This window comes from Martes martes (genome assembly GCF_963455335.1).
Source record: "Martes martes genome assembly, chromosome: 12".
NCBI classification, from domain to species: Eukaryota; Metazoa; Chordata; class Mammalia; order Carnivora; family Mustelidae; genus Martes; species Martes martes.
The window spans coordinates 43,291,160-43,317,783 of record NC_137900.1 but is presented as its reverse complement, the minus strand read 5'-3'; the positions used below and the strand labels follow the sequence as shown (position 1 = coordinate 43,317,783).

General features: G+C 37.7%; 1 protein-coding gene across 2 annotated transcripts in view; it reads left to right on the top strand.

The window, feature by feature from the left end:
* The window catches only part of FREM1 (FRAS1 related extracellular matrix 1), a gene marked incomplete at its 5' end in the record, with an annotated part of 141,777 nt that overhangs the window by 53,757 nt on the left and 61,396 nt on the right, over positions 1 to 26,624 (top strand). For both annotated transcript variants that reach the window (XM_080819605.1, XM_080819604.1), the window contains 6 exons: positions 3,006 to 3,258; positions 7,918 to 8,112; positions 9,194 to 9,379; positions 15,140 to 15,336; positions 19,525 to 19,747; positions 24,269 to 24,413. In XM_080819605.1, the coding sequence (XP_080675731.1) occupies positions 3,006 to 3,258; positions 7,918 to 8,112; positions 9,194 to 9,379; positions 15,140 to 15,336; positions 19,525 to 19,747; positions 24,269 to 24,413 (1,199 nt within the window). The remainder of the gene's footprint in view (positions 1 to 3,005; positions 3,259 to 7,917; positions 8,113 to 9,193; positions 9,380 to 15,139; positions 15,337 to 19,524; positions 19,748 to 24,268; positions 24,414 to 26,624) is intronic.

Genomic DNA, 26,624 nt, shown 5'->3' with positions numbered 1-26,624 from the left:
AACGCTCCAAAATATTTATTTATCATAAGCTACCATCCGTGGGCTTTTCCCTCTTGTGCAGAAGAAGCCATGTCTTCATGTGTGTGGTGCCCCTTTATGAATTCCCGTTCTATATACTCCTTTCTGAGATCTATTCGAAATGATGATTTTCCCCCTTTGGACAAATGATGAAAAAATCTGCACATCAAGGTTGATGGGAACCCCCGAATTTCTCTGTTGTGTGAACACTTAAGTCCGTAAGCAAAACTCATAGGATTTGCAGGTATTTATACTTAGTGACAAAAGAAGGTCTTCAGAAAGAATTATCATGTCCCTCTTACTGTTATTTACCAAATTCTATTTCTGTTTGATTTTTGTCAGATCTCTGTGATGCGAAATTTTAATTAGTGGTGATAATGTGTTTGAATGGTATTTTTATGGTTAATAATTAATTAAGAATGATCATATCCATCAGGTATTTTTAAGAAGCAGAAGGAATTATTTCCAGCACAGGGCAGTAGAAGGGGAAGGAATTATTTCCATTTTATAGGCAAGAAAACTTAGGTTCAAGAAGTTTCCATGACTTGCCCCAAATCATTCATTTGTCTGTACACAGTCTGTTTATTGTTACTTTTTAGGCAAAAGGGCATTGGCTTTGGAAGCCAATCAGAAGTACAGATTATTTTTGGACAATTATGTGTGATTGTTTTCTCCCCTGGAAGAATGTTTTAAATATTGTTGCCTTTGAGCTTCATTAGCTATTTGAAACCTGAGGCTATTTTGTATTTTGTAAGGTGGTCATCATGGTTATATTGGTGCCATTCATCAGATAGAGTCAAGAACAGTAACAAAGAGTGTCTTTAATGAATCCACTCAGAGGACATGAACAAAGATATTGTTTCCTAATAAGCCAATAGAAAATAGAATAGAGTATTGCATATTTTTTCTTACCTTTGATTAAATAAGTAAATATGAGTTTCTACTACCCCATTCCACTACCCTTTAAAGGAAGATATGAAAATAATCTCATGTATATTTGTTGTAGAGTTGTTCGCCTGTTTAAATAGCAGGGTGTGCAGATCATACATACGTATTTACCTTTCTTCATTTACTTACTCCATAAATATTTAAAAAGTGACTTCTGTAGGCCAGCTCCTATGCTAGATGCTTGGGTACGATGATGAACATGACAAAGAAAGTCTCTGTTCTGTTAGAGATGATGGTCAGGGGATGATGGCAGACATTAAACAGATTATCGCTGAAATGATTGATTAGTTAAAATGCAGCTGTGTTCTACAAATAAATGGGGTGCTAAAAAAGAGTAAATGGTAGAAGTCCCTAAGTGAGTCTGAGTCGTCAAAGAAGTTTTCCCTGAAGAATCCACATGTAATCTGAAGGAGAGGGTAGCTGAGCCAAGAGCTGAGGCTGAGCCTACTGAGCCACGGGGCAGAGTGTGCAGAGATGGTGCAAAGACCGGAGATGGGGGGAGCTCAGGGTCTTCTGGTGAAAAGGCAGTGGGGTGGCAGAGGCACCCTATTGTGTGAAATGAGGCCTAAAACATCCTTGGAGTAGTGTTGGGTAGCCACTGAAGGTCCCCATAAGGCCGGGGCTTGAAGAAAGGCACATTTTCTTTATTTATTTAATTTTTATTTTTAAAGATTTTATTGATTTATTTGACAGAGAGAGACAGTGAGAGAGGGAACACAAGCAGGGGGAATGGGAGAGGGAGAAGCAGCAGTTTTCCCACAGAGCAGGGAGCCTGATGCAGGGCTTGATCCCAGAACCTTGGGATCATGACCTGAGCTGAAGGCAGCCACCCAACCGACTGAGCCACCCGGGCACCCTGAAAGCCACATTTTAAAAGGTGAAAAATGTACATGATCTGAAGAGAAACCAGAGTTATAAAAGCCGCATTTAAGAATGATCCCCGTGGTTGAAGCAAAGGGGGCAGGGAATGTGGGGTTGAGAGTATCCGCAGGCAGACTTGATAACAAAGTGAGCAGCACACGTGCCAAGTTGAGACTGTGAACTCAGAGGCAGGAAGGCCTTTATACTGATTTAAAAGACTTGCCTTTTTGAGGTGCCTGGGTGGCTCAATTGGTTCAGCCGCCCACTCTTGATTTCATCTCAGGTCATGATCTCAGGGTTGTGAGATCGAGCCCTGGGTGGGGCTGCGTGCTCAGTGCAGAGTCTGCTTGTGATTCCCTCTCCCTCTGTCCTATTCCCCTGCTTGCATACGCTTGCTCGCACTGTCTCTCTCTCTCTCTGTCTCTCTCTCTCTTAAATAAATAAATAAATAAATAAATGTATGTATGTTTTTTAAAAATTAAAAAACAGTAACAGACTTGCCTTTTCAAGTGTCTGCATCATCCTGTTGGATTCAGAGAGCCAGAGTGGACCCATATTGCTCTTCTTTTCCTTTCTACTTCAGAGCTTTATTTTCAGGACAATGAGAGAGAAACGTTTTGTTGAGTTGAAGCCTGGGATTGATTTAATGGTTATGGAGTTCCAGAGTTAACTCAAAATGTTTGAAATAAGCTGCTGCTTATTGTCAGTTTGGAGAAACTTCCTGGGTGGCAAGAAGTTGAGGGTAGACAAAAACTTTGTAATCACCAAATAATTTGAAATATAAATAACTCTGATGTGGTGAATGTAAATGCATCAGACCACAAGGACCAGATTTCCTCTGGAATACGTGTGAATTTAATGAAGGAGGATAGGGACGTTCGCAAAGATGCTTTGTATTACATTTATATTTTGTCTCTCTAGAAACGAACGAGAGCTCTGAGTCCCAAACCATAACCATACCCTTCCATTCCTACCTCAAATGTGTCTCACGTTGGCCATTTCTTACAAGATGGTTCATATGGGGAAAAGATATAGCCTGCTTGGCCAGATTCCATGACTATTGTTTCTTGTGTCTGGAAGATCGAAAAGGCCTGTCATTCCGGCTGAGCTATGGTTTACCAGCTGGGCAATTTGTCATTGTTCTCTTTTATCTCAAAAACATGCGTTTTTTCCCCTAGGTATTCCCTGTAAATGATGAGCCACCAATCCTAAAGGCTGACCTCAATCCCATGATGCATTGCTCAGAGGGTGAAGAGGTGGTCATCACCTCAGAATACATTTTTGCTACTGATGTGGACAGTGATGACTTGAAGCTGATGTTTGTGATTGCTCGAGAGCCTCAGCATGGGGTGGTGAGGAAAGCTGGAGTCACAGTGGATCAGTTCTCTCAGGAAGATGTCATCTCAGGGGCCGTGACATACAAACACACGGGTGAGTGACCACATGGCAACAGGTGTGGGTGAACGGACACAAGCCCCAGCACAGAGTCATAACTCATAACCCCACTTCTTGCTGTGGGTTCGATAATCTAACAGTCTTAATGCTTGCTTCCATTAAAAAAGAAGCAGTATAATCTTTTTGTAAGTATAATCACCGTATTTGTAAGTATAATCACCATATTTAGTATTTGTAAGTATAATCACCATATTTAGAAAGATTTCTGATCTCCATAATATGAATTTCAGAGTGGAGAAGGAGCACGTATTCTTGCTGCTTTGTTCCCGAAGATTCCACTTAGACCTTTAATTCACCTCGGGTTGTCTGCATTCCTTTTTTGGTCAATTTGAGGAAGACTTTATTTGACCATCACAGTTTGGGATCCCTAAGTCATAGCAGAAATGCCTGAGCTAAGCACCCTAAGATAATTATAATTATAATTTTAAGGGGTATCTGGCTGGCTCAGTGGGTAGAGCATGCAACTCTTGATCTTGGGGTCGTGAGTTGGAGCCCCATGTTGGGCACAGGGATGACTTAATAAAAATTTTAAAAAGAAGTCGACTCTAGATCACCAGCTAGTTCCTAAGAAGTAACTTGTCTGCCTTTTGAGTTCCTGAAAAGCAAAGGTGGTATCTTACGTTTTGTGTAATGCCCATGCCAATAGACGCCAGGGGACGACAGATAATGATACAGTAAAGGCTTATTAGCATCGTTCTTTCATTTCTGGCATCCTGTTATATTGTTACCCAGAAGGCATTTGCTCCCCATGTAAAATGTTCAAATAAAGAAAATATTAATTCAACATCTGTTATCTGCAAGAGAGAGTACTGGGCATTAATGGGCTGCAAAGGTGTATACTCCAGAGTCAGCTGTGAAGGACTTTTAGTTTAAATGGGTAGACGGACCCACTCATGTGCAAAGGAAACCGTGTCCCATAATCAGTACCTCATCAATCATTGCCCCTGCACTTTTTCTGATCTCTAGTTTGAGTGCCTTTCCTCGGTAATACTACTATATACTTCCCGTCACTCCCTTTTATTGCCGCTTGATTACAACCTCAGGTGTCCACCTGCTGCTCTCATGTGTAGATTCCACAGGGAGCGGGGTGGGCTCTAGAAGGTCAGATGAGGGGGAAGGGAGTAAGAGGTATCAGAATTCCAATCCCTTTCTTATTTGAAAACACGTGGAGAATACAAGCAGTGAGTGGGAGAGGAAACCCAGGATGGGCTGGGGGGTAGAGATAGAAAAGGAGGAATTTGGAAATGGGGGGGGGGAGATATTGTAAAATAGTATTTTTATAGGTACTTTGAAAAATAATTTATTAGGATGCCCATTGTTTAATGGTTAATTAGTTAGTAGGGCAGATTTTAATCATTCTGCCAGACATTTTTTTTTTTCTTTATGGTATCTCCTTATCTTCTTAAGTGTATTTAGTCTTAGGAAGGGTTTCACTGCTTATTTTCCTGGCTTGGGGAGCAGAGTCTACCTGCTCGATGTCTCTTGAGGGTCCACAGCAAATCGCTTCATTTTGATTTCCCCGGTAGATCTCAGATAGACTAGCAGAAAAGGGACCAAAGACCAACCACTGTTGGTCTGTGGGTTTTTACATAATTTTAACATCTGTGGCAGACTAAAGCAACATAGAAACATTAGGGGTGAGATGAATCTGTCTTCTCTGCCAGTGCCTTGTTCCAAGTGCTAACCAACAGGTGTATGTCTTTATCAATCCCTTTGGTGTGATGGCCATGTAAGGACGGATGAACTCTTTTTTTTTTTTTTTTTCCATAAGACCTAATAGGATGCGAGGCAAATCATTTCAGACAGATGGGTATTTTATTGTTGCTGTGTTACTAAATTAGCAGAAATACTGCCAATTTGAAAGGTGGTTTGTTATTTGAATGATATGTTTCCTTATAACATTCTCCCAATGACTCAATTGGTAGTACTTTAGTGTTATGCTGGAGAGAGTATGAAGAACCACAGATCTACGGGCCTGAAGTTTCAATGGCTCTGCTCTTGCCTCTGTATGTGGATTATGAAGGCCACCTGGGGGGTAATTTTTTCACCATTATTTTAGTTGCTTTCCATGATGATAAAAATAATACCACATGCCCATTTCAAAAAAGACTTGCAAAGTGTAGAAAAGCATAATGAAGTTTCGAAAAATCACTTATTTACCTCTCAAAATGGTCACTGTTAACATTTCAATATTACAGTACTTTTTCTTCCTTCTTTAAAAAAATATTTATTTATTTATTTATTTATTTATTTATTTGAGAGAGAGAGAGGGTGATGGGGAGAGAGAGGGAGAACACATGCAGGGTGGGGTTGGAGAGAAAAGGGAAAGGGACAAGCAGACTCCCTGCTGAGCAGGGAGCCCGACATGGGGCTCGATCCCAGCATGGGACTTGATCCTAGGACTCTGGGATCACGACCTGAGCCAAAGGCAGATGCTTAACTGACTGAGCCACCCAGGCATCACTGTCTTCTTTCTTCTAGTTGTAATTTTTTACATGGTTGCTGATCATGTTGTATGTGCAGTTTTGTTGGTTACTTTTTACATTGAGATTATCAGCTAAAACGTTGATTAAATAGTTATTCAATGTTACAAAGTTATCATAAATGTAAGTTTTAATAGTCAAATAATATTTTATGATGCAAAATGACATTACCCACGTACTCTTCTCCAAACATTAAGCACGAAGTCGTTCAAAAAAACTTTGTAAAATAACGCTGTGTTTACCAGTGTGAAGTGTAAATCGTGTCCTTAGACCATGCTCCATTCAAGGTAGAGAATTCTCCACCCATGGTGTAGCCTTTTTTGTGACTAGATGCTCAGCCTGGCTTGCCAGCTTTTCTGTAAATGTATCCTATGCTTTCATTATATTAAAATCACAGTTATGGAAGGTACTGTTTGCTTTTTTTTTTTTTCTTTAAAAATGCTCCTTACTCTTCCTAGAATGATTTTTCCACTTGTCTTCTTGGCTCTCTGTCCCTGCACGTCCTCCTTCCTCTATCCCAATTCTCTGCTTCATGTGCCTGGTAAACTACTCATCATTTAATGCTCACTATAAAGCCAGCAGAGCCTTCTGGGAAGACTTCTCTTTCTCTGTCATTTTCTCTGTCCCCATGCCCCTTTCTGCCAAAACTTTCATCTTTCTTCACCCTCAGCCCTTTGTACATATTCAGGCTGAGATATATGAGTTTTCCATTTAACTGGTTAAAAAAAGTGACTTAATGTTGGCAGTTTCATATGGTTCCTTTTAATACACACGCCTGTGATAATCTAACTAAACTGTGTTTCTTTCTCGACCATCAGATTGTGTCAGTGCCTGACATGTAATAGGTCTTTTGGCATTTGACATTCTTTTGAACTGTCTTTTGGTGCTTTCAAATGTCTGCCTGATTCTCTGCTGGAATACCCAGAAGACGAATTATCACATAGGAGGCTTTAAATAATATATATTTACCAAGTGAATGAGAAATAAGTTAGTTTTATGCCAATTTATTTTTTTTATAAATATGAATAAATGAGAGGCATCTTATTTGTTACTGCTTCTAACGTTAAAGGCTTGTTATTTAATTCTAATTCTCTCCATGCCAACTTTATTTTTTCTTATGAGCCCAGTTTTCTCGTTCTCCAATCCTGTGGTTGCTCAGTGATACCATCTCTTGATTTTCCTTGTCATTAAGTAGGGTAGAATAATGCCAAGCACAGTACTGTGTAGATTTGACCAATGCGTCTTGTGAAAAGACATGACATCCCTGATCTTTTGTGCTCTTATCTCATCAAAACTCAAACAAAATTGCTTCTCTCATGGCACTTTCAATGTGATGCATGAGAATTACCAAAAGCACATCTGCAGAATTTTTGTGTCCTGTGGGTAGTGAACACTTCTACCTCTGTGCTGTTAGTGACCCAAGAGCAGATCGGCCAGTTTGCTGATAAACTCTCTCTAATCCTGACGTTTGTTTTTTTTCCATCTTCCTCTCACTGCTTCATTTGGGGTCCTATGAAATCCCTACGCATAGCCCTAAAGAATAAGAGAAAAAATAAATAAATACTACTTTCCCCCCATGTCCTGTTGCTATTTTGCTAACATCTTGGCTGTTATATAACGAGGAAAATATTGAAACGAGTGACAAAAATGTGGCTCATCTTCCTAGTCTTTCTACTCTACCTTCCCAGCTTCTTCTGTTTCTCCTAACTGCAGCGGTGTAGTTGATGGGTGTCCATTTAAGGTAGTTAATGTAAATGGGAAGACAATGCAGTTTGGAAGGACAAGGGTGCCTCTGCTCTCCCTGAGGTTGGTCCTAACACTAAACAATTAGGAAGAATGAAACCATCACTAGTCGAGCTTTGTGCCTCTCCCTTGTTCATTTGTGAATGGTTAGACCCTTTTTAGCCCCTTTTGCCACTCCATATGCTGCGAGATGGCTGTCAAGGATTTCACCAGAGGAAAGAGATAGGCAAACATTTTTGTTTGTTATTTTCATGACGATTTCCTTTCCCAGTGATAAAACTGAGTTTTGTGTGTTAGCCGCCTAATGCTCTTTCTTCGCCACTCTTGCTTGTAGAAGAGGTGTGGGTAGATTTCATCTTAGTAGTCTATATTTTTAAAGAAAGGTTTCAGCTGTAGTTGTGTCTTGCAGGTGGTGAGATTGGCCTGGTGCCCTGTTTGGATACCATTACATTGGTGGTTTCGGATGGAGAAGCTGGCCCTTTTGTGAATGGCTGTTGCTACAATGGGCCTCATCCACCTGTTCCTCTTCATGCGTCCTTCCCGGTGTATGACCTCAATATCACGGTACAGCCAGTGGACAACCAATCGCCTTCAATTGCAATAGGTGACAATGTTTTTTTCTATCAAAGTTCCATCATCTCATCTCATATCATGCCTGTGGTTTAGTGAAATAGTGCACTTGACTTATAGTTAAAATGGAAAACTATCACGCAGAATTGCCTGCGAGAATTGCCTCCGCACAATTTCTAGAAAACTCCATATTTATAAAAGATAACAAGGCAAAAGAATTTATTTGTTTAAATATGTGTGTAATTCTGTGTGGAGAGAGAATGTGAGTGTGTTTGCATGTGAGTGAGTGTGTGTTGGGATGAGGACAACATTTGGAATCCTCAAATATTCTGGTTTTATTTCACGTGGGAAAATATCATTTGCCTGCTGGAGAGAGAGTAATTTATTTTAGCCATAATAATTTCTATTAGAGCAGAATGAAAATACCAGAGAGGACATTTATATACATTTAACCTTATTTGCTTTTTAGAAAGTCATCGCTTCTTAGGCATTATGTATATGTTCTGTCTCTTAGAAAAAAAAAATACAAGCATATGTATGGATGTTATTGTAATTTGCAAGCTATCTCCCAAACAATGTTCTGGAAAGGAAGCATTATCCCTGCAGAATAATTAAGCACCAAGGCATGAAAAAATGTTCGTTATGAGCAATTCATAATAGCTCGCAGGCAATTAACGCTCTGACAAACAGAGGTAGCAACTGATCTTGAAGAGTACATAAACTACATTTAGTGGCTTATCATTAAAATGGTTTGGCAATTCTTATTTTCATTTGTCACTTCTGTGGAGGCACAAGGGAAATCAGAGTTCCTTGAGAATGACTAAAGGGCTGTCCTAGAGCGCTTAGTATTTCTGCTGTCTTTCCATTATTGTCTGGCTTGCTTGTACAAGAAAAAAAAATATAATTCCACAAGTCAAATTAAATTCCACCCATTACCCCTGAATATTTTCACTGTAAGGAAAAATTATGCCAAAGGAAATGAACATCTCCCATGGAAGTATATTTGCATATGGGAGGCTTCTCTGAATTGGAATTGCAATCACTCCCTTTTGTTTTCACTGTTCTGATTAGAGGATTTCATGCTAAATTGTAATTGCGTTGTTATTTGCATGCAGGTACCATATTCGTGGTAGATGAGGGTTTCTCTGCAGCCCTTACCATTAACCATTTGTCCGCCACTGACCCTGACACTGCAGGAGATGACTTGGAATTTGTCTTGGTTTCTCCTCCCCAGTTTGGCTACCTTGAGAACACACTTCCCTCTGCAGGTTTTGAAAAAAGCAACATGGGTGTAAGCATAGGTAAGTCATGGCTTCGTGACCGGTAATAACTCGCCTATGTCTACGTTTCTGACTGGCTAGGTCATACTTAATGACTCTGTAGGAACTTCAAAAATGTTCAAAGCCCTACATACACTCAAGGAATTGTTATTATAGTGGGTACTTTTTTTTTTTTTTTTTTTTTTTTTTAAATTTATTTATTTGTTAGAGAGAGAGAGAGAGAGAGCAAGCACAGGCAGACAGAGTGGTAGGCACAGGCAGAGGGAGAAGCAGGCTCCCTGCCGAGCAAGGAGCCCGATGTGGGACTTGATCCCAGGACGCTGGGATCATGACCTGAGCTGAAGGCAGCTGCTTAACCAACTGAGCCACCCAGGCGTCCCTATAGTGGGTACTTTTGAGTCTTGTTGTTTTTCATTTTAATTTTCTATTTTGAAGTGCCCCACATATGGGAGTTTACTTCAAATAAAATGGAATTTCACTTATGAAAACTATAAGAATAAGTAGGGAAGAAAGAACATTTTAAAAGACCTTCAGAGCAACACAGAATACTGTGTAAGAATTAAACTGGTGGGAGCTTGTAGGTCTCCTCTCAATCTTTTAGCACTTTTACTAGACATTGGCAGAAAAGATTAGGATATGTATCATGGGTATAACAGAGAGCGAGCCTGAAATGTTGAAGGTGATGACTTTAATTTTGGAACCAAATTGTATCTCAGATGTTTAAATAGCTCTTGTATTTCAGGCAAAAACATCTAAAACAAAAACAGACACCAAAATAAAAATTATTCAAATACACTTTATTTATTTATTCAAAGATAACGCTTTAGAAATAAATGAACTAAATGATTCTTTAAGCACTTTTTGGGGCATATCTAGTTTAACTATGAGAAAGACTGGGTTTAAGATTAGTTGCATTAATAGAGTGACTGACTGGATATTAAAAAAAAATCAAGACTCAACTATATGGTGCCTACGAGAGACTAACTTCAGCTTCAGGGACACACATAGGCTCAAAAATGAAGGAATGGAAAAAAATATATTCCATATAAATTGAAATCAAAGGAGAGAAAGCATCCTTATAACAGATAAAATGGACTTTAAGTCAAAACTGTAACAAGAGACAAAGAGGATCACTGTAAAATGACAAGGGAGTCAATTCCTCAAAAGAATATGACAATTGTAAACTTACATGCATACAACATTGGAACGCCTTAAAATATTAAGCATATGCTAACAGATCTGAAGGAAGTAATGACAACAATGCAATAATAGTAGGGGACTTCAGTACTCCACTTTCAACAGTGGGTAGATCATCTGGCAGAAAATCAACAAGGAAACAGTGGACTTAAACTGTATATTAAACCAAAGGAACCCAGTAGACATATACATTACATTCCATCTAACAAAAGCAGAATCCAAACATATGTTTCTCAAACATATGTGGGACATTCTCCAGGATAGATCATATGATCTGTCACAAAACAAGTCTTAGCAAATTTTAAAAGAACAAAGTCATACCAAGTATTTTTTCTGACCACAATGGTATGAAATTAAAATCAATAATGGAGGAAAAGTAGAAAATTCACAAGTATGTGTAAATGAAGATACTCCTGAACAACCAATGAGTCAAAGATGAAATTAAAAAAAAATCCTGAGTTCTTGTCACAAGGGAAAAATTTGTTTCTTTTTTTCCTTTCTTTTTTAATCACATCTATAAGAGAAGATGGATATTAGCTAAACTTGTTGTAATCATTTCACCATAGATGTAAATCAGACCCTCATGCTCGACACTTTAAATTTACAGTGATGTATGTCAATTATGTCTTAATAAAACTGGAAAAAAGAAAGAAGATCTTGAAACATAAATGGAAACACAACATACCAAAATATCTCAGATGCAGCAAAAGCAGTGCTAAGAGGGAAGGTTATAGTAATAATTGCTTCCATTAAAAAACAAACAAACAAACAAACAAACAAAAAACAAACAAAAAAAAGCCCTCAAATAAACAGCCTAAATTTATAACTCAAGGAACTAGAAAAATAAGAACAAAATAAACCTAAAGTTAGCAGAAAGGAGACAAGATCACAGTAAAAATAAGTCAAGTAGAGATTAGAAGAACAATAAGAACACAGTAAAAATAAGTCAAGTAGAGATTAGAAGAACAATAGAAAAGATTAATGAAACTAGGACATGATCTTTCAAAAGGATAAACAAAATTGGCAAACCTTCACCTATCCTTACCATGTAAAAGAGAGGACTTAAATAAATAAAACTTGAAATGAAAGAAGAGATATTACAACTGATATCACAGATATACAGAGGATCATAAGAGACTATTATGAACAATTATGCATCAACAAATTAGACAATCTAAAAGAAATTGATAAATTCTTGGAAGCATACAATCTACAACTACCAAGTCTGAATTATGAACTAAAAACCCTGACTAGACCAATAACAAGAAAGGAGATTTAATCAGTAACCAAAAACCTCTAAGAGATCAAGTCCCAGGACTAGATGTCTTTACTGGTTCTATTGAATTTTTAAAGAAGAGTTAACACCATTTTTAAGCTCTTGCAAAAAAATACCGAATAGGAGGAAAAACTCCCAAACTCATTTTTAAGACCAGAATTACCCTGATACCAAAGCCAGGTAAGGATACTATGAAAAGAAACCACAGACCAATATCCCTGAAGACTATAGATACAAAAATTCCCCACAAAATATTAACAAACTGAATTCAGTAGCACGTTAAAAAAAATCATACACATGATTAAAAGGAAATTATACCTGGGATACTAGGGTGGTCAACATGAACAAATCAATAAATGTGATTCACTACATTGATAGAAAGGACAAAAATTCTATGATCATCTCTATCAATACTAAAAAAGCATTTGTAAAATTCAACAGTGTTTTATAATAAAAACTGTCAACAAATTTGGTATAGAAGGAATATACTGCAACATAATAAAAGGCATAAAGGACAAAATCACAGCTAGCATCATACTCAACAGTGAATGGTTAAAAACTTACTCTCCAAGATGAGGACCAAAACAAGTATGCCCACTCTTACCATTTCTATTCAACATAATACTGAAAGTCCCAGCCAGGGTAATTAGGCAAGAAAAAGAAATAAAAGGCGTCAAAATAAAAGGAAGAAGTAAAATTGGCTCTGTTTGTAGATGATATTATATGTAAAAATTTTTTAAAGAAGTAAAAAATTTTTAAAGATTTCACCAAAAATCTGTAGAACATGTCAGCAAATTAAGTAGTTTTAGGATACAAAATCAACATAAAAAGATCAGTTGTATTTCTATACACCAATGATGAACTATCTGAAAAAGAAATAAAACAATTTCAATTACAATAACATAAAAAACAATAGAATACTTAGGAGTAAGTTTAACCAAGGAAGTGAAAGATTTATACACCAAAAACTGTAAGACATAGAATTGATGTCTTGATGGAAAAAATTGAAAAAGACAGAAACAAATGGAAAGATATATCCATGAATTGAAAGTGTTAATGTTGTTAAAATGTACATACTACCCAAAGCCGTTTATTGATTCAAAGCAATCACTATCAAAATTCAAATGACATTTTTCACAGGAATAGAAATATCAATGCTAAAATTTCTATGGGGCCACAGAAGGCCCTGAATTGCCAAAGCAATCCTGAGAAAGAACAAAGCTGGAGTCATCATGTTATCTGATTTCAAACTATATTACAAAGCTATACTAATCAAAACAGTATGGTGTTGGCTTAAAAATAGGCATGTAGATCCATAGAACAGTACAGAGAGCTCAGAAGTAAATGCACTCATATATGGTCATTTAATTTATGACAGAAGAGCCAACAATATACAAATGGAAAAAAGACAATAAATGGTGTTGGGAAAACTGGACAGCAGTATGCAAAAGAATGAAAATGGACCACTGCCTTCCACCATGCTAAAAAAAAATGAACTCAAAGTAAAGAAAGACTTGAATGTAAAACCCGAGATCATGAAACTCCTAGAAGAAAATGTAGGTGGTAAGCTCCTTGACATTGGTCTTGGCAATGGTTTTTTGGATTTCACACCAAAAGCAACAAGTGCAAAAATCAACAAAGTAGGACTATATCAAGCTAAAAAAATTCTGCAGAGCAAAAGAAACAACAAAATGGAAAGGCAGTCTGCGGCATGGAAGAAAATATTTGTAAACCATATATCTGATAAGGGATTAATACCTAAGATATATAAGGTACTCTTACAGTTCAGTAGCAAAGGAATCTAAATAATCTGATTTAAAAATGGGCAGAAGACTTGGCTAGACATTTCTCCAAAGAAGATGAACAAATGGCAAACAGGTACAAGAAAAGGTGCTCAACATCACTCATCATCAGAGGAATGTCGATCTAAACCGTAAGAGGTATCAGCTCCCACCCGTTAGAATAGCTCTTATCAAAAAGACAAGAGATAACAAATGCTGGCGAGGATGTGAAGAAAATGCAACCCTTGTGAACTGTTGGTGAGAATGTGAATTGGCACAGCCACTATGGAGATTCCTCAAAAAATTAAAAATAGAACTACCACGTGCTCTAGCAATTCCACTTCTGGGTGTATAGGAAATGAAAACAGGCTGTCAAAGAAATATCTATACTCCCATGTTTATTGCAACATTATTCACAATAGCCAACACATGGAAACAACTTAAATGTCCACTGATAGATGAATGGATAAGGAAAATGTTATATGAATATATAATAGAATATTATGCAGCCATGACAAGAAGGAAATCCTGCCATTTGCAGAACATATATGGACCTTGAGGGCATTAAGCTAAGTGAAATTCATTAGGGAAGGACAAGTACTGTATGATCTCACTTACATGTGGAATCTAAGACCATTGAATTTGTAGAAACTCATAGGACAGTGGTTACCAGGGGCTGACGGGTGGGGGGAAACAGAGAGAGGTTGGTTGAAGGATACAAACTTTCAGTTGTAAAATGAATAATTTCCAGGAAGCTAAGGTACAGCATGGTGACTATAATTAATACTATATTGTATACTTTAAAGTTGATTTGAGAGTAGAATTTTAATGTTCCCACTCTAACAACAACAAAACGGTAATCACGTGAGGTGGATAATGTGTTAACTAAATCTTAAACTTACAAAGTAACATGGCAGTTATATCTCAATAAAGCTGGGGAGAAAAGATTTATTGCATTAAAGGTACGCAGTGTGGTCTGTGACTTAATGCTCAACGTAGAGCATTTTTCTCTTTTTGATTTAAGGCGATGTCAAAACAGCAAGTCAGCTAATTCCACTCAATCCAACCTGTCGCTCGATGTGTATGTCAAGCAGGCAGATGATTGACTGGCTCTTGTTTCGCCTTCATATGAAAGAGATGGTCTCTTTTTTATTCAAGTAGGACAAGAACTATTTATATGGGAGCAGTGATTTTAATCGAGGGAAGGTCTTGCTTACATTCATCGCAACTATATAAAGAACAGTCACGAAGTCCCTACATATCCCGGTTAGCGGTTACCACCTTTCTGTTCTCCATGCAAATTTTAATCCTTCCCTATGATTTATGGATATCTGTATTTATGCTGATGGCAGACAGACACTATAGCAGCCCCTGATAGCTGATTCTTAGATCAATTGCCCCGATCTCTTATTTGCTTTTCGGAGAAGTAAACTTGGGTTAAGGGTTAAGAACCAGTAGCTTGGGAAAAAAAATAATATATATGTATATTTTTTTCATATTGACCTGCTCCATGTTGGTGTGTTCTAGCTTCGTTCCGGTGGAAAGACATGAAGGCTTTGCACATTAACTATGTGCAGGCCAGGCATCTGAGGATGGAACCAACAGCCGACCAGTTCATGGTGTATGTCACAGATGGGAAGCGACGCTCCTTGGAGATACCATTTCACATTATCATCAACCCCACGAATGACGAAGCTCCTGACTTTGTAGTGCAGAATATTACTGTAAGAAACATAATGGGATTTTTAGTTTCTTCTTTTTTTAATCATTTTCTGATTTTATTTTTGCCTAGTTCATTTACATTGGTCCAGGTGCACTTAATACATTAAGTTGAAAAAGAATGGGGAGAACACTCACCTATATTCTAGAATACTGTTACTTGAAGAATATTATTCTAGTAGTAATGATGGTAATTGCAAGCATATAGAATTGCACGAACGCACTTACAGCTGCATAGATACAGGATGGAGTACTTACTAGGTTGTAGGTGGTATTTCGAGTCCTTTACATGTACTCATGGAAAGGCTTACAAGGTTTTTAGGGTGATGGTATTATTATGATTGCCTTTTAGTAACTGCGAAAATGAGGCACAGAGAGGTTAAATCTGTGGCCCAAGATCACAGAGCTTGGAAATAATTGTCATATAGAGAATAGTACATAGGATATTTGTCCCCGGGCAGTTTGATTCCATAGCATGCCCTCTAAACCAATGCTATCATGACAAGGGCTCTTAATTCACATATATTAAGGCATCTTTTCATATAGCTATTTTTATTTTTTTAATTTTTATTTATTTTTTAAAAGATTTTATTTATTTATTTGACAGAGAGAGACACAGCAAGAGAGGGAACACAAGCAGGGGGACTGGGAGAGGGAGAAGCAGGCTTCCTGCTGAGCAGGGAGCCCAGTGTGGGACTCGATCCCAGGACCCTGGAATCATGACCCAAGTTGAAGGCAGATGCTTAATGATTGAGCCACCCAGGTGTCCCATATAACTATTTTTAAAGATTTATTTATTTTGAGAGAGAAAGAGAACGAGAGAGAGAGAGAGATTGAGCAGGAGGGGCAGAGGGAGAGGCAGAGAGAGAATCCTCAAGTAGACTTCGAGATGAGTGCAGAGCCTGACAGGGGGCCTCGATCTCACTATCCCAAGATCATGACCCGAGGCAAAACCAAGAGCCAGACGCGTAATCAACTGAGGCACCCGGGCGCTCCTTTATGTAGCTATTTCTAAAGATAGATGAAATGAAAAAAATACAATTTGAATCATTCTTTTTCTGTAGTTTTATTTTTATTTATTTATTTTTTTAAAAGATTTTATTTATTTAATTGACAGACAGAGATCACAAGTAGGCAGAGAGTCAGGCAGAGAGAGAGAGAGGAAGGGAAGCAGGCTCCCTGCTGAGCAGAGAGCCCGATATGGGGCTCGATCCCAGGACCCCGGGATCATGACCTGAGCAGAAGGCAGAGGCTTTAACCCACTGAGCCACCCAGGTACCCTTTTCTGTAGTTTTAAAACTATTTCTACATGATAATGTTTTTTAGTTTTATTTAAAAATTCATATAGATAGTTAAAATGGCCATAATATCACTCCTCAGATAACATCTGTTGTCTTTAAAAACATAATAATAAAATATGCAGTTATACAAGTTAAAATATTGAGAAACATATGCAATGAAATATGACAGTCTCCCTCTTCCACAGCCTCTGCCCATATCCACTCTCCATTGACTTTTTAGTAATTCCTCAGAAATAGTTTGTGCAAATGCCAATAATATGTGTGTTTGTATGTATGTGTGTGTGTGTGTGTATATATATATATATGTTATATATATGAAATTTTTCTGTATTTACTTATAAATCAGGGGTCCTATTATACCTACTACTCTCCACTTTTTAGAAAAACCTAATTATGTATATTGGAAACCTTTCCATATCAGCATGTAGTCTTTTAAAACAATTCTATTTTTTACATATAATTATTTAATTCAGAAATATGTAGAGCAAATCTTGATTAAATGGAGGAACACAGGCTTTGGAATAAGAGGGATTTGGGTATTGCCGTTTACTGGCTGTAGGGCCCTGGATAAGCTATTTCTCTCTGTACTTCTGATTCCTTATCTGCAAAATGTGTATCAAATCCTTAAGGGGTAACCATGATGAACAAGATGGTCAGGCACATACTAGTCCCTTAGTAAATAGGTCTCATTTGTATTATTGTTAGGTTTACCATCTTTTTTCTGACATTTACCAAAGCAAAGATGATCTATTTTGAAGCCATTGTCTAGCCTTATTTGCCACTGAAAATTATCAAATTCTAAATGCAAAAGTCTTTATTTGATTTGAATTGTCTACTGACTCTTAATGGTATCTGAGAATCACCTCACCAAGAGACTTAAGACCCAGATCCTGCCCTTCCCTTTCTCTTGGCACGTGGGTTCCTCGGGAGAGCATTTCAGTAATTACGAGAGGAGAAACTCTACAAATGATTCCTTCTATACCTACCTCTGTTGTCTTGTATCTATGCAGAGCTAGAGTTTCTGAAATAATTAGGCCACTGGGAAATTGTCCCTTGCCCTTCGCTGAAAGTAATCATGCTTTTTACTTGGGCACTCCTTAGAGAAGCTGTTGAAGGGTATCAGATAGGGAGCCCTATGTGTTACTGCCAGAGCTGGCTTTAAGCTTTAAGTGTTTTTTTTTTTTTAAATAGCCCCATTTATTTTGCTTTCTTGTGGAAAGTCTGTTTATCTTGTAGACAGTCAGGCTTCCATCAAGTTGAGCTGCATCTTGCCAAAAAGTATGAGGTTTTAAGATATCCTAATTCGTTTCAAATGGCTCTACTAGTGAGTTTCTGCATTTTGTGCATATTGATCTAAACCTTTTATTTAGGATCTCAATAAATGAAATGTGCAAAAAAGAATCCCAATTTTTCCGTGAAATTTCCCGGTCATGTTGTGAAGTAATTTACCATCTGATAAATGAGAAAGGAACGAGCCATACAGTGAGTCCAGGAGTCCTAAGCTTTAGGAAGACGGGTAATGAGAACATATTTTCAGTGGCTTTATGAAGATTTTTGGAGAAAAAGGCAAGCTACCATCAAAGATGATTTCATAGTTATATCATTGCATGTTAAATTATGATGCCATCTTTGTCTTTAATAGGGAAGGCCAGCTACAAGAAAACCGACATCATTTTAGCCCAGGAGTCAGCATGGCAAGTGATTCTTCTTCACGCAAGCGCAGTAGACGCTAGTCATGGGAAGCCTGCCAGTAAGGGGGGCTCGAGAGAACCGGCATTTTCACAAACCTAAACTTTATGTATCCTTCAAGGCTAACATGCCCACTCTGCCATGAAGACACTCCTGGTCTCCTCCACCCTTTTGCACTTCCTGTTTATCCATAGTTAGTGTCGCTAGATAATTTTCTTGTTGTATTATAATCACTGATGGACAGGCCTTCATGGTCTCATCCGACTTTGACTCGTTAGAGTATTTCATTCCCCACAGCACGAGGCCCAGTGCCTTGCAGATTACCAGTCAGCATCTGTTCGAAGCGTACAGTCTGATTATTTAGGTCTTGCTTTGTTTCAAAAGACGAAACAGATATTTCTTTGTTCTCTTCATTCTTGCTATGAGAAAAAGATCAAGACAGCTAAGTACCATGTCAAGTTCTAAATGGCTGGAGGCTACCTGAGATGAAAAACAGTCCGTTCTCTTTGTATTTAAAGGATTATGAAACCTGGAGTGGGGGCTGGGGGTGGGAGGAGGTGGTTCAGGAAAGTTTGAGGCATGAGGGCTGGGGAGAGCTGAGGGACCCGGAATTAAAATAAGCTCTGTTAGGCATCCAGAAGGCTCCTTCTCGATTGTTGTTCATTGCAACTGAAATACAGAAGGTTTTCCTGCGATGACAAAGATGAGAAACATAAAATACCCCCAGTGCACATAGCAGACATCCACACCATTTCTGAAGCAGAAAAAAGAATTGTGAAAGCAGCAAGGTTCAGGAGGTTAAAATAACAGATTAGGATCTGAAGGTGAAAGGTCCACACTTAGTTTTACAGTTGAACTCTGTGACTTCCAGAAAGCAAGCATTCTTTTGATTGCTTTTCCCCCGAGCTTTGAATTATGGGGGGGAAAATTGTGTGTGTGTGTGTGTGTGTGTATCTTTTGTTCTTTAGGAAAATGAATAAACTGCTTTGAAATCTTCAGAGAAAACCTGAGAGAGATTAATAGATTTATTCTTTTCTTCTAAGCTCATGTTAAACCAGCCATTTCTTTTTAGGACTCGTTACACACACATTTCATAGAAAATTTGTAATAGGACATCTTAAAATCATTTCTTTGAAGCAACTTGCTAAAAGAAAGACAAATTTTGTTTTGACACAGCTGACATGCTGACTTGTTTTTGCTTAGGTGTGTGAGGGTCAGATGAAAGAACTGGACACCTCCGTCATCGATGCTGCTGATCTGGACGTTCCCAAGGACCCCTTGTTTTTCAGTGTCACTCGTAAACCACGCCATGGCCTCCTCATCAACAGGGTGCTTGGCAAAGACTTTCCGCAAAATAGGCAGCCTGTCAACCCCGGCCGGAAGCATGAACTCGTTCAGAACTTTTCCTTGGAACTTCTCAAGAATGGTAGATCATGTTCCACTTCAATTCACTTATTGTTGTTGATTTAGTAATTTAGCCCAGAAAAGCTAATAGTAAACCTCAGATACAGGAAGTGAGGAAATGGCATTCAACTACTTTATTCATTTATCTCTCAAGAGTTTTCCCTGGGCTCTGGATTCATGTAGGGCATGAAAGCCTCGGTTACAGATAGTGCACAGTTGAAAAGGAAATAATGTTTTCTTTCACTTTGGGAGCATCACTAAAAATGACATTTGTGGGGTGCCTGGGTGCCTCAGTCGGTTAAGTGTCTGACTCTTGATTTTGGCTCAGGTCATGATCTCATGGTTGTGGGATCAAGCCCTACATCAGGCTCTGCACTCAGCTGGAAGTCTGCTTGAGATTCTCTCTCTCTTCTCCCTCTACCTGTCCCCCTGCTCGTGCTCTCTCTCTCTCTTTCTCTCTCTCCAATAAATAAATAAATCTTTAAAGAAAATGATATTTGTGATTTGGGGTATTTGGGCTCCAACTTTTTCATATCATAATAAAAAATTCCTTTTAAAACTACTGAGATCATGGACCTAAATTTGAAGAGATTTGTCAGCCAAAACTTCTATGTTCGAAACAAATATAGAACCACATATAATAACTCATTATTCTCAGTGGATATAATTTGTTCTTTAAGGAAATGACACATGGGAATAGCAGCCTGAATTATTTTTTAATTACTCTTTTTTAAAAAATCATTTTTACGCTATTTTCCAAATATAAACATACTTTTAAATATCAGAGAAAAGGGTGGGTCTAGAATCACTGCGTACTCTCACTCTCCTTCCTGCCTTCACATGTTTCCCCAACCTGAATCCCCTTTGCTGGGTTAGCCAACACAGGGCCTTCAGAACAGGGTAACCTCTGACCTCCCCGTGGAGCCTCCCTAATCCCCACCCACCCACCCACCAGGCACTCCAGACCATCCCTTTCCTGGGCTGGCTCCTTTCAGCACTGGTTTAGCACTTTTTCTACTTTCTGCATTTCTCCATTCCCCAACAAGGTTAAGCTCTCTGTCCCCAAGTTTATTTTGCAATGGCTGTGCCACATCGTGTCATGTTTGAATTTGAAAAGTTAGTTCATATGTTACTCGGTTTTTGTCAGTTGCAAAGGAAGAAACTCTGGGGCTGAAGTGATGATATTACCAAATCAATAACTGTGTGTATCAAATAATACAATAGGTTGTTACAGTGTTTTTCTTTTCAAATTTAGGACAAAGGAAAAGCAATAATCATTCAAAGTCTGTTTTGTAATTCAGTTAAATATTATTACTTATTATATTACTAGGCTAAATACGCATGCGTATTGGATAAAGTTTGCACCATACGATGATTTTGAAGAAAAAAATTAATGGTTTACATAAATTAATGCTTTGGTCAATAACATAGTAACATTCTCAGAGATTAGATTTTTGTCTTTATTTTATTTTTGATTCATTTATGGCTACATTTAAAAAAATTTTCAGTATATTCTCACATATATCCTCCAACCCCAAATATACAGAATTTATAAAACTACCGCCACATTATGTAATGTGGATTTTTTTCTTAGCAACTATAAGAAACTTCTTAGTTTTTAAATGTTAATTGAAAACATGGTTTGTGATAACTCCAGCTTTTCATTGTATGGGGGTATTGCACTGTAATTTTTTTTACAACTATCTTCTATTTTTAAATATCCAGAGAGCTTTTCATTTCTTGATATTACAGGTTATATATAAATATGCTTTATGTATATTTTTGTAACATAAATCCTAGTCCACATCTCTTAAAATATTTTTGCCATAAATTTTTATAATGAAATTACTTGGCAAAACAGGAGAGCATTTATAATACTTTTGGGGAAAAAATTGCCATTGCTTGATATGCATGAACATGCTTAGTTTCCTAATCAAGAATGGATATTTTTTAAAAACTTTTGTGAATTTTGTAGTCAATAACAGTCCCTCGTTTTAGTCTTAATTTGAAATTCTTAGAGTATGAGTAAGATTTACCATACTTTCATATTTATTGACTATATATGTTTCATCTTTTTTGTAAATTACTTGATAATGTCCTTTGCTCATTTTTGTATTCATTTATACTAACTTATGAAAGATCATTAACTATTGATGTCTCATATTTTTGTTACATATGTTACAGGTAAGTTTTTCCTCTTATTATTTGCCTTTTAATTCATGTTCTTAAGTACAGAAATCACAAATTGTAAGTGGTGAAATTTATCATTATTTTTCTTTATGTGGTTTTCTTTTGTTTCTGTTTTAGGAAGATGCTCTACATTCAGACATAAGATATTTACTTGTATTTTCTTCCAAATAATTTAAAACAGCTTTAATGAGATATAATTCACATGCCATAATATCCACCCCTTTAAAGCCTACCATTCAGAGGTTTTTAGTATATTCATCATCACAATTAATGATTTTTTAGATCATAGAACACTTCCATTATCCCCCAAAAGAAATACCATACTCATTAGCAGACATTCTTATCCCTTTCTTCTTCAACCCTTGGCAACCAGTAACCTATTTTTTGTCTCCATAGGTTTGTTTATTCTGACGTTGCAGAATCATATAAATAGAATATATGACCTTTTATAACTTCTATTTAACATAATGTTTTTATTTAGCAATGTTTTCAAGATTCATCTATATTGTAACATGAGTCAGTACTATGCCATTCCTTGTTATCGCCAAATATTCTATTGTATACCACATTTATTTAATCTGTTCATCAGTTGATGGCTATTTGGGTCACTTCCACTATTTTTTTTTAAAGATTTATTTATTTATCTATTTGTCAGAGAAAGAGCACAAGCAGGGGGAGCAGCAGGCAGGGGGAGAAGCAGCCTCCCTACTGAGCAGGGAACCCCATGCAGGACTTGATCCCAGGACTCTGGGATCATGACCTGAGCTGAAGGCAGATGTTTAACTGACTGAGCCACCCAGGCATCCTGTCCTTTCACTTTTGACTGTGAACATTCATGTATATGTTTTTGTATGGATATGTACTTTCATTTGTCTCGGGTCTGTATCTAGGAGTAGAATTTCTGGGTCATATGATAACCCTATGTTTAACATTTTGAGGAACTGCTAAACTGTTTTCCAAAGTAGTAGCATCAGTTTACATTCCAACCAGTAACATATGAGAGTTCCAGTTTCTTTGCATCCTCACCAGAGTTTGTTACTGTCTATCTTTTTATGATAGCCATCCTAGTAGGTGTAAGATAGTATCTCATTGTGATTTTTGTTTCATTTCCCTAATAGCTAATAGTGTTGAGCATCTTTTCGTGAGTTCATTGACTATTTGTCTATATCCTGACATCCATCTTCTTTGGAAAAATGTCTACTCAAATCTTTTGCCAATTTTGTAATTGGGAGTTATTTTATCATTGAGTTGTAAGAGTTCTTAATGTGTTTGGGATACTAGACCCTCCCTTATCAGGTATCTGATTTGTAAATATTTGTATTTATTTGATATTTGAATCAAATATTTATAAATATTTGATTTGTAAATATAGATATTTGTAAATATTTTCTCCAGTTCTGTGGGCTGTTGTATACTTCCTCAATAGTATCATTTGCAGCCCCAAATTTTTAATTTTCATGAGATCTAAATTACCTACCTTTTGTTTTGTTTTGTTTTGGTCACTTGTGCTTTTGGTGTCTTGCCTAGAAACCATTGCCCAACTCAAAGTCGTAGAGATTTACTCGTGTTTTCTTCTAACAGTTTTTCTAGTTTAGCTCTCACATTTAGGTCTATTATCAATTCTGACTTAATTTTTGTATGTAGTGTGAGGTAGGGATTGAACTTCTTTTTATTGTCTGTGGCTTTTGAGTTGTCTCAGCACTATTTATTGAAAAGACCACTCTTTCCTCATTGAAAGGTTTCTGTGCTTTTGATGAGAATCAGTTGCTTCTAAATGGAAGAGTTCATTTCTGGACTCTTATATATTAGATTAATCTACGTGTCTGTTCTATGCCAGTTCCATACTGTCTTGATTACTATAGTTTTATAGTAAGTTTTGAAAATGGAAAATGTGAATCTCCAACTTTGTTCTTTTCAAGATTGTTTTGGCTATTCTGAGTCTCTTGCATTTTCACGTGAATGTTGTGTAGGTTTTTGAAAAGTAGTTTTATATATAAGTTTTGCTTCATCTAGAATTTATTTTGGTTCTTGTCTTGAGGTAGACATCTAACTATAATTTTCCCCAAGTAATGAACTGTGTTCTCATACAGTGTATTAAATAATATATGCTATCCTCACTGATGTCTAAATAAGATCCTTAATAAATCCTTAAGTATTTAAATATGAATTTTTACCAAATTAAGAGGGCAGTCTTCCTTCATAAAACAGTTTAATTTCACCCAATTGCACTGACTAATGAACTCTTGGTGATATCAATACCTTGGAAATTAAAAAAGATTATGTGTGTTTTGAAACGGCTTAATCATAAGAAAGATTTACTTTCTCTCTCTCTTTTTTTCCCTGCTTCTTCCAGGAATGAAGTTGGTATATGTGCATGATGACTCAGAGAGCCTTGCTGATGACTTTACAGTCCAGTTGTCAGATGGGAAACATAAGATATTAAAAACCATTTCAGTGGAGATCGCCCCAGTTAATGATGAGAAACCAACGCTGAACAAGTAAGCTCCCCGAAAAGAGTGCCTTTCAGATGTTCTAGAAAATTTTGTGGTCTGGAAGACTAGGTGGAAATGTCATGTGTGTCTTTCAGGGAGAAACAAGACCTTGACGGCTCCTGTCTCTCAGAACTCGTTCCATCTACTCCTAGAACTTTTAGTTCAAATGTTAATGTAACATCTCCCTAGTTATTTGATTTTCCTCTGAACGTTCTAGTTAGTGGTAAATAATTAAGAATGACTGAGCCTATTGTATGGAATGAAGAGTATCCTAGGTATTTAAAGACCTGTACACACACACACACACACACACCAAAGTGCAATAGATTATGTATAGACTTAACTAACATGTGATAATATTAACAGTAGACAGTCCTTCCCGTGGATTTGACCAAACTTTTAACTAGGAGCGGCTGAGTTTAACATATAAATGCCATCGCTTTCGTCATCTAGGTATTTCATGATCCACCGGTCCTCTGTGTTCCATCAGGGTCAATACTCTTTTCCCACCTGCTATCAAAATGATCACTTAAATGATCGTTTAAAAATTCTGAGCTGATTAATTGCAGACCCTCTCGGTAACTTCCTCTGTAATTGATCAGTGTGATCATAGGGTAAAGCGTCTTTGTCAGATACATTTCTGCAGCTCCAGCCATGGCTCGTATTACTGGCCACCATGCACAGCTGTACCAGGGCAAAACTTGAGGAGGCCCAGCTGTCTGGTGCTGGGTGCGGAGAAGTGTCTGCTTCTCCTGATGATCGTTTTTTGGAGGGTTGTGTCTCAGACATCAGTTCCACTAAAAGTCTGCAGCAGAACTTTCTGTTTTCTGGGATCTAGCTGGACTGTTGGACTGGGATGACCCTGATTTATAAAAATGAAAATAGGAAGAGTATTGTGATAATTAGGAAACCCCTTTCTTTTTTTTTTTTTTAATTTTAAAGATTTTGTTTATTTATTTGACAGAGAAAGACATCACAAGTAGGCAGAGAGGCAGGCAGAGAGAGAGGGAAGCAGGCTTCCTGCTGAGCAGAGAGCCTGATGCGGGTCTCAATCCCAGGACCCGGGGATCATGACCTGAGCCGAAGGCAGAAGTTTAACCCACTGAGCCACCCAGGCGCCCGGGAACCCCCTTTCTAATGACCTCACTGTATCTAAGAGAATGGGAGGGAGGGGCAAACGGGTGTTTATTAACAGACACTGTATTGGATCTTTTAATGGACATTTCCTTCAATCCTCACCACAGCTATGGGAAGTAGGTATTATTGTCCTTGCTCACAAAACTGAGACCAGACAGGTAAAATAGCAGGGCTGTCACTCAACTCTGATTTCCTGTTTCATGCTGCATTCTTTTTTTTTTTTTTTTTAATTAACATATACTGTATTACACGCTTCAGGAGTACACGTCTATGAATCATCAGTCTTACACAATTCACAGCACTCACCATAGCACATACCTTCCCTGATGTACATCACCCAGCCACCCCATCCCTCCCAACCCCCTCTACTCCAGCGACCCTCAGTTTGTTTCCTGAGATTAAGAGTGTCTTATGGTTTGTCTCCCTCTCTGGTTTCATCAGGTTTCATTTTTCCCTCCCTTCCCCTATGATCCTCTGTCTTGTTTCTCAACTTCCTCGTATCAGCGAGATTGTATGATAATTGTCTTTCTCTGATTGACTTATTTCGCTCAGCATAATATCTTTGAGTTCTATCCACGTCATCACAAACGGCAAGATAGCTTTTTTGATGGCTGCATAATATTCCATTGTATGTATTTACCACATCTTCTTTATCCATTCATTTATCGATGGACATCTAGGCTCTTTGTATAATTTGGCTCTTGTGGACATTTCTCCTATAAATATTGGGGTGCACATGTCCCTTTGGATCACTATATTTGTAACTTTAAGGTAAATACCCAGTGGTGCAATTGTTGGGTTGTAGGGTAGCTCTATTTTCAACTTTTTGAGGAATCTCCATTCTGTTTTCCAGAGTGGCCGCAGCAGCTTGCATTCCCACCAACAGTGTAGGAGGGTTCCCCTTTCTCCACGTCCTTACCAACACCTATCATTTCCTGAAAAACGTGGACCGGTTCATGAATTTGCATGTCCTCCTTGTGCAGGGGCCGTGCTAGTCTTCTCTGCATCATTTTAGCATAAGTGCTGCTGAAGTGAGCACTGTCAACCTCTTTGTAAGTGGGGATAGTAACAGTATCCTTT